General features: G+C 51.2%; 1 protein-coding gene across 1 annotated transcript in view; it reads right to left on the minus strand.

Annotated features, from left to right (window-relative positions):
* Positions 1-1294: 1294 nt before the first annotated feature.
* NOTCH3 (notch receptor 3) overlaps positions 1295-17421 on the minus strand; it is a 35763-nt gene continuing 19636 nt past the window's right edge. The window contains exons 25-33 of the mRNA XM_082651107.1: positions 15976-16308; positions 13890-14044; positions 13569-13791; positions 12574-12658; positions 9711-9873; positions 8283-8587; positions 7870-8017; positions 4671-4768; positions 1295-3863 (exon numbers count right to left, since the gene is read on the minus strand). Of these exons, the coding sequence (XP_082507233.1) occupies positions 2817-3863; positions 4671-4768; positions 7870-8017; positions 8283-8587; positions 9711-9873; positions 12574-12658; positions 13569-13791; positions 13890-14044; positions 15976-16308 (2557 nt within the window). The 3' untranslated portion in view covers positions 1295-2816. The remainder of the gene's footprint in view (positions 3864-4670; positions 4769-7869; positions 8018-8282; positions 8588-9710; positions 9874-12573; positions 12659-13568; positions 13792-13889; positions 14045-15975; positions 16309-17421) is intronic.

A 17421-nucleotide genomic window follows, 5' to 3' on the forward strand; every position in this document is an offset into this window, starting at 1 on the left:
ATGCGACCCATTTGAAGTCAATACAAGATCAACCCCAAGACTAGAAGCTTCTCAGTTCTCTGGAATGTGTGAGATGGTCTATGATCCTTGCACCTATTTTGCTAATACAGAAGGAGGGCTGAAGCTGTGGGAGTGGGAAGAGAAGTTGGGTTGAGTACCACATGCAGCCTGAGAATGAAACTGATGCCCAGAGAAAAATCTGTAGAGATGAGGAACTCAGCCCTTGTTGACCTCATCTGAGCCACTAGCTCAAATATCCCCTGAAGCTGGTCTTTTTTAGTTATATGAATTTATAAATTGGTTTTTGTTTGTTTAAGCCAGCTGGGTAGACTTTTTGTGTCACTTGCAACCAAGAGCAGTCCAGCTGATGGGGTGAACCAGTGAACATTAAATTCCTCCTTTCCTGGACGACCTCAGTGTAAACACAACCTTGCCTCGGGGCACAATTATTTGCAAGACATAGAAACTCATTCAAGCTGGTATACAGAAAGGAGTATTTATTATACAGTGCAGCATTGTCTCCAAACCCCAAGGGAGCATGAAGTAGAGGTGAGATCCATGCAGAACCAGCATTAGGCACTTAGAAGGCAGTTAATAAATACCTATCGATGTCAGTGGAATAAATGCTCAATTAACTGGAATTGATACTCCATTTGGAAATGAGGTACTCCCTCCAACACTCTGGAGCCATTTGAACGCTCATCTCTGATTCTCCCTGCATAGCTCCAGTCTTCTGCTGTTTTATCATCAGTACCCACCACCCCAAACTGGCCATCAATATTTCTCCATCTGCCTTGGCCGCAGAAGCTCCACCAACTGATAGCTTTCTTAGCATCCGAATTTTAAAAACATTCTCAAGCAAGGGAGTCCGGTTCAATTTAAGTCAGGTGGCCACCCCTAGTCCAATCAGTGCAATCATCCATCGAAAGAGGAAGCAGGGCTTCCCTGGTGGCGCAGTGGTGGAGAGTCCGCCTGCCGATGCAGGGGACACGGGTTCGTGCCCCGGTCCGGGAAGATCCCACATGCCGCGGAGCAGCTGGGCCCATGAGCCATGGCCGCTGAGCCTGCGCGTCCGGAGCCTGTGCTCCGCAACGGGAGAGGCCACAACAGTGAGAGGCCCGCGTACCGCACAAAAAAAAAAAAAAAAAAAAAGAGGAAGCAAAAGTGGCCGGCAAGCAAGCCGAATGGCTTGACCCCAAGATGAGAGCCCAGGTTTTTACCAACCACGGCTCTTGGCCTCCTTAGTCAATAGAAATTGATCAGAGGCCAGACAAGAAATTCAGGCAAGGCTTTATTGGGACCCCTGCTGCAGCAGGGAGGAGCGAGAACGAACAGATTCCCGTGCTTGCTTGCTCCCCAAGGGTGGAGGTATGGGGTGAGGGCGGGTCCAAGGGTGGAGCCAGAAGGGTGGCTTTGGTGGTCTGCCCACCCCTTTGGTGGTGGTGTGTGCAGGGGGCATGCGCAGGACCCTGCTTTTGCTCCCGACACCCTGCTTTTGCTCCCAGCTCTTCAGAAGTGGCAGTTGGGTTTTTTTTTTTTGGTCTTTTGGTATCTTGTTGGCCATAATTTGCCCCAACTGCACATGCCCACAGTTATTTTTAGCCCCTTATAGTTCCTTTGTCTTTTGTTGCTCCAGTAGATGTTCGTCCAGGTGCAAGTACTGCAGCAAAGGGTCCCAGGTCCCAGCCTGTCTCAAAAGTTAGCGCTGAAGAGACAGAAACCCCACACTACCACCCCCCCGCCCCCGAAACTTACCTAGACACAGACAATGACATTGAGTGCTAACTATTCCTTTATTAGGTGGTGAGGGGAAAGGGGGCTGTACAATGCAAGGCCTGGGAATTTACCTACACAAGGACTGTGACCAGAAGCTATATTACAAAAATAGCCTACAAATACTTCTATTCTGCCCTGGGGCTGGGCCAGGGGAGTACCAGGAGGAGGTACCACGCAGGCAGCTCCTTTCCTCCCTGCAGGCCCATATTTACAGGGAGACAAAGTAAAATGCACGTGTCTCCCCTGGTCCTCATATTCCCACCGGCCACCCCACCCCCCAGTTCCCAAAGGGAGGTGGCCCACACTCTGTGAGGGGGGGCTTGGGGACAGGCTCTCCAGGCCAGAAGGGCACTTCCCCCAGCAAAGCTATAGAATAAGTTGCATCTGGAATGCAGTGAAGTGAGGGAGGTGGGGTGGGGAGAAGGCTCCCAAGTCTCACCCGACCCCTAGCCCCAGAGGGTTCGCCCAAGGGTGCCTACTTGGTACACACCAGGGTCGTGTACTTGGTACACAGGATCCCGGTCATGCCTGTGTACTTGGTACACAGAATCCAGCTTGGCCGAATGGGCCCACAGACTCAGCCCCACGGGGGCACTGGGGGGTTTGCAGGGGGCAGGGAGCGTCTCCATATATATATTTTGTAAAAAATAATAATAATAATGTTTGTTTAAATGAATTTGTTTCTATACAAAATGTAAAAAAAAATAATAATAATAATCCACCTGTGTCAGAACATGAGTGAGAGAGGCCAGAGGAGGCAAGAAAGCAGGAGAGAATTGGAGGGGCGGTGGCCCCAGGAAGAGGGGAGAGGCAGGAGCATGTCCCAGACTCACCACAAGACCCAACGGGTGGGGGTCAGCCTGCACCCCTTATAAATAAAGGAAGACTGAAGCCCTAGGCTTGTGACCTGTCTTGGTCACGCTGCAAGGAGGGTGGGGTGCAGGAGAAGAGATTAGAGAGAATGAAATGACTAAAAGGGGAGACAGGAAGCAGGATGGGGTGTCTCTACAGCCTCCCCAAATCTAGGAACTGTGCAGCCCTCAGGCCAACACTTGCCTCTTGGGGGTGACTTCAGGCTGGGACCCTAGCTGGGTCTGGGACTGAGCAAGAGGGCCAGGGACCGACAGGGGGAGCGGCTGGGCAGACAGTGTCCCAGCGGCCGTGGCCCCGGTGGCAGTGGCCGGGCTGGGCGTGGAGTCGGACCAGTCCGAGAGTGAGGGAGGTGAGGGGCTGGCCCAGTGCTCGGGGGACTCTGGGGATGGGGTCAGGTAAGGGTGCTCGCTGGGGACCCGCAGGAAGCGGGCCTTTGGGGGGCTGCTGTGGGCCCCGGCCGCGGGGAACTCATCGCCATGTCCTGGGGCTGCCAGGTACGGTGGGGGCCGCTCCTGGGGGGACACAGGGTTCCCGGGGTTCAGCAGCTGGGGTCCCGGGGCCAGCGGCAGCAGGAAAGAGGGACCTGGGGGGGCAGGTGGGGGCAGCCGGGCCCAGTCGAGGGGGACGGCCACGGGGTTCAGCAGGCCCAGGCTGAGCACACAGCCCCCGGGGGGCTGGCGCCCGAGACCTGCCCGGCCTGCGCCACCGAGCTGTGCCAGAGACACGGCTGTGGCCGCGGCAGCCGCGTAGGGCCCCTCGAGGGGGAAGCCGCCAGGGGACGCGGGGGGGCCACCAAAGGGCCGTGGGGAGTCCAGCGAGTCCACCGGCGAGAGCGTGACCGAGCTCTCGGCCAAGGGCCCCGGGCAGGCCAGGGTCAGCTTCTTGCCCCGCCCCCGGGTGCCCTGAGGCCCCAGCCCCGCCTTCCCAGGAGGCCTCCGGCTCTTCTTGCCCCCGGACTGTGCCACCTTGAGGCCTGGGAGGAAGGCCCCGGGCGGACAGAGCAAGGGCCCCAGGCCGTGGGGGCCAGGGGGGCTACGGGGCCCACTGGGCTGGTCTAGCAAGCGCACGATGTCCTGGTGCAGCCGCTCCTGGGCCACATCCCGGGGCAGCCTGTCCAGGTGGTCTGTGATCTCACGGTTGGCAAAGTGGTCCAGCAGCAGCTTGGCAGCCTCAAAGCTGCCCTCCCTGGCGGCCAGGAACAGCGGAGTCTCCTCCTGTGGCGGCCCAGAACCCACAAGATGTCAGGGTCACAAGAGTCAGGATTAACTGCTGGCTAACATCACAGAGGCCTCCTCTCTCTGGGGGAACCTGAGATCTAAGAGTTCATACTCTCCAGCCAGATTCGGTCGGAATCTCAGCTCTGCTGGGGAAAATTGGGCAAGTTCTTTCCTTTAAGCCACATTCATCCAGCACCCACTACGCTTCAGGCCGCAAAAGCCAGGACCGGGGTGAGGAGAGTGAAGCACTCGCCTTAGACATAAAATTTAAGGGGGCATCAAAATAAATGATATTTTAATGAAAAATTTTTAAATTAAGATTAATGCAAGAAGAATCCATAATGAATATAATTTTGGAAATTTTAAATAAGGATGGAATCCAACCCCGCACCCCTTTGAGCCTCACTCTTTCATCTGTAAAATGAGACTAATACCACCTTGCAAGGGTTTTTAAACAACAATCATAACATCTACCTTTTACTGAGGATGTGCTAAGGCACTTTCTAAAAGCTTTAGCTCACTGAATCCTCGAAAGACGCAATGAGGTGGCTACCGTTGCTTCCCCATTTCGAGGATGAGAACAGAGGTTCAAAAGAGTTAAGCAACTTGCCCAAGGTCACCCAGCAACTGCTATACACTTCCTCCTCTGATCCACTATTGAAACCCCTTGGGCCCAAATCCCACACCTGAAAGCTGGCTGCAGGCAGGGTGAATGCCCCCACTAGCCTACCCCAACCTGCTCTCTGCCACCTGTGGAAGCTGTGCCGGGGCTGACTCCCAGGTGGGCCAAGGGCTGGGGCTCACCTTGCTATCTTGCATGTCTTTGTTAGCTCCATTTTTGAGCAGGGCCAAGGTGGCCTCGACGTTGTTGACAGCTGCAGCCCAGTGTAAGGCTGATTTTCCTGGGGGGGGAAGTGAGGGAAGGTCAGGGTCAGGACCAGGCTCATTTGCTGGCCCCCCCAACAGCAGGGGGACAGAAAATGTCTAGAATATGGCCTGGGATGGGGGGAGGGTAGGCCTGCCACGAGTATCTGAGTAACTGTGTTTGGGTCCATGTGCGTGCATACCTGTAGATGTAACTCTCCGTATACGGGGGGTACTACGTGGACCTCACTCAGTGGTACCTAGAGCTGTGCTGTCCAGTGCAATAGCCACCAGTCACATGCGGTTCTTTCATTTATGTAAATTAAAATTACAAAAAAAAAAAAAAAAATGGAGTTCCCTGGTGGTCTAGTGGTTAGGATTCCGGGCTTTCACTGCTGTGGCCTGGGTTCAGTCCCTGGTCGGAAAACAGATCCCACATGCCGCACAGGGCAGCCAAAAGGAAAAAAACAGTAAAATAAGTTAAATTAAATTGGTACCAAGACCATTTAACGGGGAAAGGATAGCTTTCTCAACAAATGGTGCTGGTACAACTGTTATCTCCACGTGCAAAACAATAAAGTTGGACCCCTACTGCACACCATATACAAAAAAATAATTCAAAATGAGTCAAAGACTTAAATGTAAAAGCTTAAACTATAAAACATTTAGAAAAAAACATAGGAGTAAATCTTCATGACCTTGAATTAGGTAAAAGATTCTTAGATATGACACCCAAAACACAAGCAACAATAACAAAAACGACAAAAATAGATAAATTGGACATCATCAAGATGAAAACGTTTGTGCTTGTAAGGACACCATCTAGAAAGTAAAAAGAAAACCTACAAATATATTAAACCTACCCTATGTTTGATAAGAGACATACCTAGACTACATGAAGAATTTCTACAACTCAATAATAAAAAGACGAGTAACCCAATTTAAAAATGGGCAAAGAATCTGAATAGACATTTCTCCAAAGAAGATACACAAATGGACAATAAGCATGTGAAGAGATGCTCAACATCATTAGCCATCAGGGAAATGCAAATCAAACCACAATGAGATACTAAATCACATCCACTAGGAAGACTAGAACAAAAAGACAGATAATAGCAAGTGTTGGTGAGGATGTGGAAATACGGGAACCTTCATACACTGTTGGTAGGAATGTAAAACAGGGCAGCCACTGTGGAAAACAGTCTGGCAGTTCCTTAAAAGGTTAAACAGAGTTACCATGTGACCCAGCAATTCTGCTCCTACGGATATACCCAAGAGAAATGAAAACATATGTCCACACAAAAAATGATACAGGACTGTCCATAGCAGCATTATTCATAACAGCCAAAAATCAGAAACAACCCAAATGTCCATCGGTGGATGAACGGATAAACAAAATGTGGTATATCCATATAACAGAATATTATTTATTCATTAAAAAACAAAAAAGAAATAATACGGATACACGCTACAACATTTGTAAACCTCAAAAACATCGTGCTAAGTGAAAGAAGCCAGTCAAAAGAGACCACATATTGTATGATTCCATTTATATGAAATAACCAATCCATATAGAGAGAAAGTACATTAGCGGTTGCCTAAGGGCCGGGAAGATGAGGGGGATTGAAGGGGTGACGGCTAAGAGGTGAGAGCTTCTTTTTCAGGTGATGAAAACGTTTTAAATTTTAGTATGATGATATTTGTACAACTATGTGGTTATACTAAAAATGATTGGATTTTATATTTGAAATGGATGAATTGCATGGCATCTGAATTATATGTCAGTACAGCTGGGGTTTTTTTAAGTAGGCAAAACAAAGGTTAAAACATTAAATGAAATAAAACATTTAGTTCTTTGCTCACTCCAGCCACATTTCAAGTGCTTGACAGCACATGCCAGTGGCTACCATATTGAACAGAACAGACAAAGAATATTTCCATCATCACAGTAAGTTCTATTGGACAGTGCTCTTCTAAAGCCGTATTTCCCAACCAGGGGTGATTTTCCTCTAAGGGGCATTTGGCAATGTCTGGAGATATTTTTGGTTGTCACAACTGAGAGGTGGGGTGCTATTGGCATCAGTGGGTGGAAGCCAGGGATGCTACTGAACACCCTACACTGGATAAAGAAGATGTGGTCCATATATACAGTGGAATATTACTCAGCCACAAAAAAAGAACGAAATAATGCCATCTGTAGCAACATGGATGGACCTAGAGATTGTCATACCGAGTGAAGTAAGTCAGGCAGAGAAAGACAAATATCATATGATGTCGCTTATAGGTGGGATCTTAAAAAATGGTACAAATGAACTTATATACAAAACAGAAATAGAGCCACAGATGTAGAAAACAAACTTATGGTTACCAGGGGGACAAGGGGGGAGGGATAAGTTAGGAGATTGGGATTGACACATACATACTATCATAATAAAATAGATAACTAATAAGGACCTCCTGCATAGCACAGGGAACTCTACTCAATGCTCTGTAATGGCCTAGATGGGAAAGAATCTAAAACAGAGTGGATATACGTATATGTATAACTGATTCAGTTTGCTGTACACCTGAAACTAACACAACATTGTAAATCGACTATCCTCCAATAAAAATTTTAAAATAAAAAAAAAATTTTTAATAAATAAATCTTAGAAAACATCCTTCACTACACAGGACGGCCCCCACCACAAAGAATGATCCAACCCCACATGTCAATGTTGCTGAGATTGAGAACACCTGCTCCAAAGGATGTTTCTAAGAGTCCAAGGGCAGGTCACTGTTGTGCAAGCAAGCCACCTCCAGGGACGGAGCGGCCCTCACCTATAGATCTGGCTGATTTGCAAATTTATTACACCAGTTGTCCAGCAGATGGCACCAGAGTAAGTTCTTCTAACAAAGCAGATGGAAGGGAAGGGTCTTGGGAAGGGCACCTTTTCCTGAACCACTGCCACACAGTATGGGCTAATGGGCGCCATTTTTTTTTTTTTTTAATGCATGAGTGTAGGTCCATGTTGAAACCCTGTTATGAGTACACGAGTTTCATTGACTGGGTGTCAGTGTGGGTGTGAGTTCACACCAACAGTCAGGGCCCAGATGACACCCTCTCAGCCTCCACCCACCACTACCCCCCACAGCCTACCGAGTTCATCCACAGCATTGACATCAGCATGGCTGGCGATGAGCTCTTCCACCATGCCCTCCACTGCCAGGCGGGCCGCCAGGATCAGTGCTGTGGAGCCGTCTGCCATGCGGGCATCCAGGTCTGTGGAGCGGTTCCGGATGAGAATCTAAGGGAGATGGGGCACAGCAGGAGGAGTCATGGCAAGAACAAAGGGACGAGAAGCACCTCTAAGCCCTCTGAGGACCCCAACCAATACACCCCATGGAACTGATGAGGTTCAGGGAATAGCTTCTTGCCAGAAACTGTACTCCCATATACCCCCATCTTACAAATGAGAAAGATGAGCTCTGAAAGGCAGAACCAGGGCTTGAACCCAAGTCGGTCTGATGCCTGTCCCAGCTCTGAAGTCCAAAGAGGCGAGCCCATCTCACCTGGAAAACGCCCTGGGCATCAGCAGTGACGGCTGTGTGCAGGGGGGTGCGGCCTGAGTGGTCCTGGGCATTGGTGTCTGCCCCCGCATCCAGCAGCCGCTTGGCCGCATCAGCCCGGGCATAGCGGGCAGCCAGGTGCAGGGCCGTCTCACCCGTGCGGTCGGTCCGAGCCCCAAGCTGTGCCCCCTGGCAGATAAGGTCTGAGATGATGCTGGCTGATGTGTCTTCTGCCTCGTCCTCATCAGCTGGGATTGCTTCCAGGGCCCCCCCGCAGAAGGAGGCCAGCATTAGCGGGGTGAAGCCATCTGCAGGGACCAGGAGTGTGTCACAAGGGAGGTGGGCACAGGGCCTTTCTGGGGAATACGATTGAGGGCACTGCATTAGGAGGAAGTGGGACATGTGGAAACACAAGAGGGAATGGCAAATCCTCCCATCACACACACACACCTGTGTCAGGTGCCCCAGAAGCCAACCCAGGATGAGGATTCATGGGCATGTGATTTGTCACAGAAGGGCTCCTAGGTAGTAGGGGACACAGAACGAAGGAGGGAGGCAGTCAAACAAGTGTGCAACCTTGGGCAAATGCCTGGAGAGTTATTTCAGCCTGATCCCAAAGGGGGACTGTGGAAGCTGAGCTGTACCCCAGAGTTGTAATCCAGCTTGAGTCAAAGGAGCTGAGCCTTTCATACTCCTGCATCCACTGGTCAGGAGCTGCCCCCAGGGACATAAGATACCAAGCACCTCAGGCCCCGGTAGCCTGAAGGGCTTCAAAAGAGAGCCATAGGTCCTGGTCATTGGGAGCAAAAGCAAAACAGAGCTGGGGAAGGCATATCCCAAAATGCGGCAAAGACAAATCCAAGAGGATCCAGATAACATGGTCTGCTACACGCTTCATGAGCATTTGCTCTTGTTTCCCTTAGGAGGCTACTTGCATCCCATTCTCCATCCTCAAGCCCTAGATAAAGCCAAATCCTCCCTTCAAGGACAGGAGTAGAGCTCAGGCCTGTCAATCTGCATATTCCAGGCCCCAGGCCACACTGATTGGTTCAGGAATTGGTATGTCCATCCAATCAGAACTCATCCTGGGACTTTTGCTGGTACATATGGGAGAAAGATTTTGCAAGGCCTGTCCCACCTGTAGCTATCAGTGCCTGCAGGTAAAAGCCTACTTGGGCTGTGGAGCCAAGAGGTGTTGAGTCCTGGATCCAAATGTGCCTGAAGCTTCCATTTACAAGAGCCGGTAAATCCCTTGTTTTACTTAAGTTAGCTTGCGTTGGGCTATTAAAAGTTACAACCGAAAGTCCTGATTAACACACACCCCCACAGACGGACACCCAGACACACCCAGCTTTCCCCAGAAACAGACCCAGATGCAACCTCTCACGAGCAGGATGGATAAAGGGCATCCTGGAGGGAGGGATGCCTGACCTGGACCACGCACGTTGACATCCATGCCATCAGCATCTGCATCGCCCTGTGGTGGCGTCAATGCCATGGCTGGTGCCACGCGGATGTCGGCAGCAACCAGGTGGTGTTGAGTCCACTGGCGGCAATCCACGGCATCCTCAGCTCCCACGCCAGGCTCCTCTACCTGGAGGCACAAGGACCCAGGTTCTCACAAGGGGCTGGGAGACACAGTCAGAGGGACAGTCTGGGCATTCCCACAGGCTTCTCTCACGGAGATGCACACATGGCCCCAAGAAACCATTAACATCCTGCTTCTTTTATAGATAAGGAAATGGAAAATTGATGTACTGGAGCTCAGAGAACTCATAAGAGGCAGAACTGGGATTTTAATCCGGGTTCGAAGGGGAGAGGGTCTGGGAACCCACGGAAGTGATCAAGGAAGAGACACAGAGGGAACTTCCCTGGCGGTCCGGTGGTTAAGACTCCGCACTTCCAATGCAGGGGACGCGGGTTCGATCCCTGGTCAGGGTACTAAGATCCCACATGCCGTGCAGTGCGGCCGAAAAATTAAAAATAAAATAAATAAATTTTTTTTTTAATTTTAAAAAACGGAAGAGACACAGAGCATAACACCTGTCAGCACACACCTGTCTATACACTAGATAGGAACATACCAAAAATGAAATTAAGAGAACAATTCTATTGACAACAGTATCAAAAAGAACAAAAAACTTTAAAAGTAAATTCAACAGAAGAAATGCAAAACTTGTACTCTAGAAATTCCAAATCACTGGTTAAAGAAATGTGGGATTGGGGGATCCTGCAATAATAATAATTCCCAGTATTGGGATTTCCCTGGTGATCCAGTGGTGAAGAATCCGCCTTACAATGCAGGGGACACGGGTTCGATCCCTGGTTGGGGAACTAAGATCCCACACGTCTTGGAGAAACTAAGCCCGCACGCCACAACCACTGAGCTCTCACGCCTCAACTAGAGCCCACCTGCCACAGACTACAGAGCCCACATGCCGCAACTACAGAGCCCACGTGCCCTGGAGCCTGAGCACTACAACTAGAGACGGGAAAAATCCACATGCCACAACCAGAGAGAAGCCCACGCACCAAAACAAAACAGCCTGCACACCGCAGTGAAAAATCCCGCGTGCCTCAACGAAGATCCCGAGTGCCACAACTAAGACCTGACGCAGCCAAAAATATATATAAATAAATAAATAATAAAGAAATCTTTAAGCAAAATAATACTTCCCAGTATTAATCTGGGAAAGGAGTGAAAGGTGAGAAGCAGGGAGTTGCCCTGGATACCACGTAGGCTCCCACGTGGTACCACAGATATGAACGTGAGGTATCAGGACCAAATAATCACACACAAATGTATTGATTTACCCTCAGGAGTCTAGCACCTGGGCCCCTCAGAGGAGCTCAATACATTTCAGACTCATGGTCCAGACGGGAAGAATGAAGTTATGAAAACAGGACAGAATATCCCTAACTAGCCTGCCTGGGCATTTAACAGCCTGCACCAAACACAGAGCCTGATCAAGCCAGACCTGAGCTTAAGGACCCAGGTGGGGAGTTGAATTTCATGCAAGGGGAGAGCCAGGTGATGGACAGCTAACCAGAAAGGGCCAAGGAGGATGGGACAGCCTTCAACGTGGATTCAATGTTTGACACTGTCACTTAGTAGGCTTGTGACCCTAGGCAAATCACATGAGAGCTCTGAGCTTCTCACTGGTAAAATAAGGATGATGTAATCATTCCGCAATGCTAAAATGCCATCATAAACATTCTGTACCATATACTTAACACCCACTTTTGGATGAGAAAAAAAAAAAAGCCTGGGGCAAGCAGGTTTCTTTAGCTGTCAATTGTAATAGGTGTCTTCATTTCAACAAATATTAAAACATAGGAAAAAAAAAAAAAAAAAAAAACATAGGCAGGGGAGGGAATTCCCTGGTGGTCCAGTGGTTGGGACTCCACGCTTTTTACTGCCGAGGGCTGGGGTTCAATCCCTGGTTGGGGAACTAAGATCCTGTAAGCCGCACAGTGCGGCCAAAAAAAAAAAAAGAAAACATAGGCAGGGGAGAGGCAGCTAAGAATGGAGGTGTGTATCAGTAGCTACTTTATAGCATCCTCATAAAGATGAAATAAGATGCCTTGTGTACATTCAAGGCATTCACCAAGTGTCAAAGTAATGCTGGCAGGAGGCTGTTATGAACTGTGCTCCCCAAAAATCATATGTTGAAGGCCTAATCCCCCAACATGACTATATTTGGAGACAGGACCTTTAAGGAAGTAATTAGGGTTAAATAAGATCATGAGTGTGGAGCCGTAATTCAACAGGACCAATGTCCTAATAAGAAGAGGAAGAGACGCCAGAGTTCTCTCTCTATGCACACACAGAGGAATGGTCACATGAGGACACAGTGAGAAAGCACACTCTACCTGCCAGGAAGAGAGCCCTCACCAAGAAGCAACCCTGCCAGCACTTTGATCGTAGACTTCCACCCTCCAGAGCTGTGAGAAGATAAGCGTCTGCTGTTTGAGCCACCAGTCTGCGGTATTTCATTATGGCAGCCCTAGCTGACTAAGACAGGGCCCGTAGCTGTGGCCCCAGGACAGGAAAAGACCAGCTGGGAGTGCTCTCAGGTTGGGCACGCTGGACCAAGTTGGACGCAGCAGAGAGAAAGCAGAGTCACTGTCTGGGCCAGGGGATCCCCTCTGGAAAGACGCCAGGACCAGGATGGGGTGAGTGCTGTGACTCTTCTCCAGCGCCAGGGACAGCAGAGATTTTCCTGGCTCTCCCACTGGCCATCAAGCCCCAACCCAGGATCCTGAGGGCAGGGGTCAGAGGAGGGGACACAACCTTCAGTCGCTTGGCCTCCGGGCACTCTGTGTCCATCCAGTCTGTGGCCACCTCCCCCATCAGACTCTCACCCTTGGCCATGTTCCTGTGGGGGGGAGGAGGGACGGGACAATAGGTCAGTAGGGGCAGGGTGCAGGGTCAAGAGACATGGTCCATTGAGGGGATGCAGGATGTGGTCAAGGTTGCAGGGGGTACCATCAGGGGTTGTGATGGGTGACGGCCAGGGTCTTAAGGTGGAACTGGGGAAGCACAGGAGTGGGGTCAGAGGTCAGAGCAGTCAGCTGTGGGACAAGTGAGGGTCCCAGGCACATAGCAGATGACGTCAGGGGTCATGGAGGATAGAGTTATCCTCATAACAGGCGAGAGATGTAGCCAGAATCGAGGAGGTTGTGGAGAGAGGCCGGGGGTCACGGGGTGACAGGAGAGGGGTAAATTCAGGGATTAGGTCAGGGTGGGGTTGGAGTCTCGAGGGACAGGCCAGGGAGTCGGAGGTGAAGCCCACGGCCAAGGCCAAGATTGAGGATCATGAGGAATGAGCACTGAGTTGGGGTGGAAAGGGGGTCAGAGGTGAGGTCAAAAGTCAGGGTGTGTTAGAGTCAGAGGTGATATTGGGGGTCATAGAGGATAGGGTCACGGAGCCAGCAAGGGATTGGGATGCAGACAGGGATCACGAGATCAGTAGTCATGTGGGAACAAATTCTGACTATCAGGGTGAAATCTGAGAAGCTGTGGTCAGGGAGGGTTCAGGGTAGAGTCAGAGTAGGATCTGAGTGAGGGAACTGGATCATGGGAAATGGGGCCAAGGGTCATGCATCAGGGGTGATTCCCAGGGATTATCAAGTCAGTGGTCAAGGGGATGAACACTGGGTTTCCAGGCTGGAGTCTGAAGTTAGGGTCAGGTAGGGGTCAGAGGTCACAGTCAGGTCAAGGTGGGCTCAAGGGCTCACAAAGCCCCACAGTCAGGGACAGGGAATGGGCTGAGTCAGGGTCCTCACTTCATGCCCAGAGCGTCTTGGCCCACGGGTTCCCGCCGGCCCTTGTGGCCAGCTGCAGCATCCTTGTGCAGCGCGAAGCCCTCGGGGAACCAGAGGGTGCTGTGCTCACGCTTGCGGCGGGCCACCATGACGCCCAGGACGAGAATGACCAGCAGGAAGACGGCGCTCGCAGCCAGCAGGGGCAGTAGCGGCACGTTCGGTTCCGGCAGCTCCAGCGGTTCCCCTGCGGGCAGGAAGCAGGGGGTCTCAACCGGGGGCCAAGGCCCACCCCGCCATGGGAGCCCCGGTTCCACCCTCATCACCCGCCAGGCTGGCCCTCACCCCGTGCCGCCCGCAGTGGGTACGGGAAGTCAAGGCGCTCCACCGCTGACAAGGCTCCCAGATAGTCTGCCGCACTCTGGGCGTCGGGAAAACAGTGGTCATTCTCAGGCGACTGCAGGCACAGACGGTTGTCAATCTCCAGCATCACCACAGAGCTGCGGGGACACAACAGAGGGACAGGCAGACTCAGCAGGCCCTCCTACAAGCCCTGCACCAGGCTCCACTCCCCTGCACCAGGCTCCAGCATCTCTACTCACCATGTCACCACTGCCCCCTATCTAGCATCCAGCTCCACCACAACCCCAAAACCAGTCTTTTTTTAAATACACTTACTATATATTTGGTGACATTAAGGATATTTATTTTTTTAACTGTGATCATGGTATTATCGTGTTTTAAAGAAAGAGCTTATTTTTTACAGAAACATACTGACATGTCTACGTACGAAATGACATGCTATCTAGAAATTATTTCAACATAACATGGGAACTAGAACACACTGAAGGGACTATGTATGAAATAATAACGGCCATATGTGTTCATTGTCAATGCTAGGTCCTAGGTACCTCGACGTTCATTACCCTGCTCTGTTTTTGTATATGTTTAAAATTCTTTATCAATTCCCCAAACGAGTCTTGCTGTGGCCACCAGTGTCCTCTGAGCCACGAATCCAATGGTCATTGTTTTCATGTCAACTTCTCCTTTATCAGGTTGGTGTATCCATCTCCTGCCTGCTATGAGCATTGGCTTCTAACAGTTGACAGCTGCCTCTCTGGCCTCAGCAAAGTGGGGATCCCTTCACTTGGGAGGTGACACCCCTTAGGGAAGCCTTCAGCCAGGGATTGGCTCATGTGGGGTGTACAAAAGCTGGCCCTCCTGTCTCAAGGTGGGACCAACTTTGAGGTGCTATTCACCCTCCAGAGCCCTCCAAGGGATCAGGCTGAGGCTGGACCCTGGCTGAGTCCGGACCCTGGCTGAGGTTACCTCCTGCCTCAGTTCCTCCCCTGCCCCATCCTACTTCCCTCATTCCCTGTCTACTGAGAGCACGCTTCCAATACATCACATGTATCTGAATCTCCCTCTCAGGCTCTGCTTCCAGGAACCCAACCCTCCAAACATTTTCATTCTTTGGGATACCCAGCGCCCTGGGCCCTGGCTGTCCTCCTTCTCTTTTCTGAGCTAATTTCCTTCAACCAATCCTCAGGACTCAGTGTCCCCAGATGATCCTTCTGTCCCCACATCTCTCCCCACTTACTTTGTGTCCCTCCCATGGATGCAATGATTGCCAAACCCTTTTTTCTTTCTTCTCTCAATCTTCTGACCCCAACTGCCTCCTGAGCGTCTCTCCGAGACCCCCAGATCCCTCTGGAAGCCCCAAAGTAACCCCTGGTTTTCACCCTGTGTCTTCATCTTGATGAGACCACTTCCAGCAACTCGGTCACTCCAGCCAGGGACTGGCGCATCCATCAACTACCCTCTCCGTCTCCCCCATCCCCCATCCCAGCCATACCCAGGCAGAGGCCCTGCCCCTCATCTCTAGCCTGCAGCCCTCCTCCCTGTGGCACATCCCACTCTGCTCAGAAGCCACATCTCCCTTCTGGCCCCTCTGCCAGGCCCCCAGCAGGAGAGTTCTATATTTTCCATTTCTAAAACAAACGAAAAACTACACATGCTCTTAAACACTCTGCTATACCCCTGCCTCTCCAGAAGGAAGTAGTGCTAGACCAGGGGCTATTCTGGTCCCCCAGAGGACACTTGCCCGAGTCTGGAGGCATTTTGGGTTGTCACATCCTAAGGGAGGGGAGGTGCGTTGCTTGCATCTAGTGGATAGAGGCCAGGGATGTTGCTAAACATGCTACAGCGCACAAGACAGGACAGCCCCTCACAGCAAAGCATGATCCGGCCCCAAATGTCAACGGTGCCAAGACTGAGATGCATGTATTGTATGACGCTCTATGTATTGCCAAGAAGGCTCTCCCAGATGTTAAGGGAAATAAATGCACAAGACCTGAGGAATGGTGCCCCTTCCCACGCCCGGCCTAGCTTCTGCGTGGGCACCATGGCTCCCCCGGGGGGAGTCACTCACCCGATCACCTCAGGGGCCAGCTCCCGCCGATTCCGGGATTCGGAGCCAGGGCCAGGCCGGTGGTAAGGGAAGACCATAGCCTGGCCGTTCTCATCCAGACGGAAGCGCAGAGAGGTGCGCAGGATGCCACTGAGCCGCTGCAGGAAGTCGGCACTGGAGCGCAGCAGCTCCTCCGGCGGCAGCAGCACAGTGAGCACCAGGACACCTCGGGCCAGCAGAGCTGGCACCTCACCCGCACAGTCCAGTCCATCCCAACCGCACTCCTCTGTGTTGCAGCCCTGGTCGCAGCGGCCGTCGGCAAAGTGGTCCGCGCAGTACTTCTCATACACCGGGCTGGGGACAGAGAGGGGCGGGGTCAAGGGAGCCTCCAGCTCCGCCGCATGCAAACACCACAGAGCACCCAGACCCTGGAGACAGCGCAAGCGCAGAGAACTGGAATGTATCCACGTGCTTGTGGAATGTATCAGGCTTTCTGCAAACACAGCCATTGCTTTGTAACTATTAATAAGTCAATAACTACTGAGAGCCACCTGTTATGTGCTGGGCGCTACTGTAGGCTCTAAGGATATGGCCCCAACATAAATCCCTACCCACGTGGAGCTGGCATTACAGTGGGTGGAGACGGATATTAAAGGAGATGAATGAGCAGAATATACAGCATTTCGATCACACACCAATAAAGGCTAAATTTAGGCTAAATTTAAACACACACACACACACACATCTATATGGAATTAAATGCTAAGGAAAAAAATAAGGCTGGGGGTGGGTGGCCAGGGAGGAGCTCACTGAGAAGGTCATTGCTTGAGCAAAAACTTGAAGGAGGTGAGGAAGGAGCCATGTGGCTTCCTGAAGGAGAGCATTCCAGGCAGAGGGAACAGCCAGTGCAAAGGCCCTGAGGTGGGGCCAAGCCTGGGGAATCTGAAGAATGGAAGAAAGGCCAGGGTGGCTGGAGCAGAATGAGCAAGGGGGAGAGTGAGGGTGGGAATGAGGACAGGAAGATAAAAGTAAGGAAAGGGTTCCAGGCGGAGGAACACACAGAGGGTCACACAGAGCGCAGCACAGGGATGGACAGATGGAATGCATAGGACAAATAGGGCTCATGAACAGACATAGAGAATGGCAGAAGAGGGGCAGGAATAGACATGCAGGAGCATGGACAGATGGATGGGCATATAGAGGGGCAAAAAGGGTGTGTGAAGGGACAGAAGGACAGAGAGAAGAGGCACATGGATGAACAGGTGGTGCACAAAGATGGACAGATGGGGCATACAGATGGACAGACTGGCATAGAGACAGACAGATGGACAGGTGAGGTCCAAGGATGGACAAGCAGGTGTGCAGACAAACAGTTGGGTGTATAGAGGGACAAAAGGAATTCATGGATGGACAGAAAGACAAACAAACAGGCCATAGGGAGGGACAGATGGAGTGCAGAAGCAGACA

Source organism: Grampus griseus (assembly GCF_964374135.1).
Source record: "Grampus griseus genome assembly, chromosome: 3".
NCBI lineage: Eukaryota > Metazoa > Chordata > Mammalia > Artiodactyla > Delphinidae > Grampus > Grampus griseus.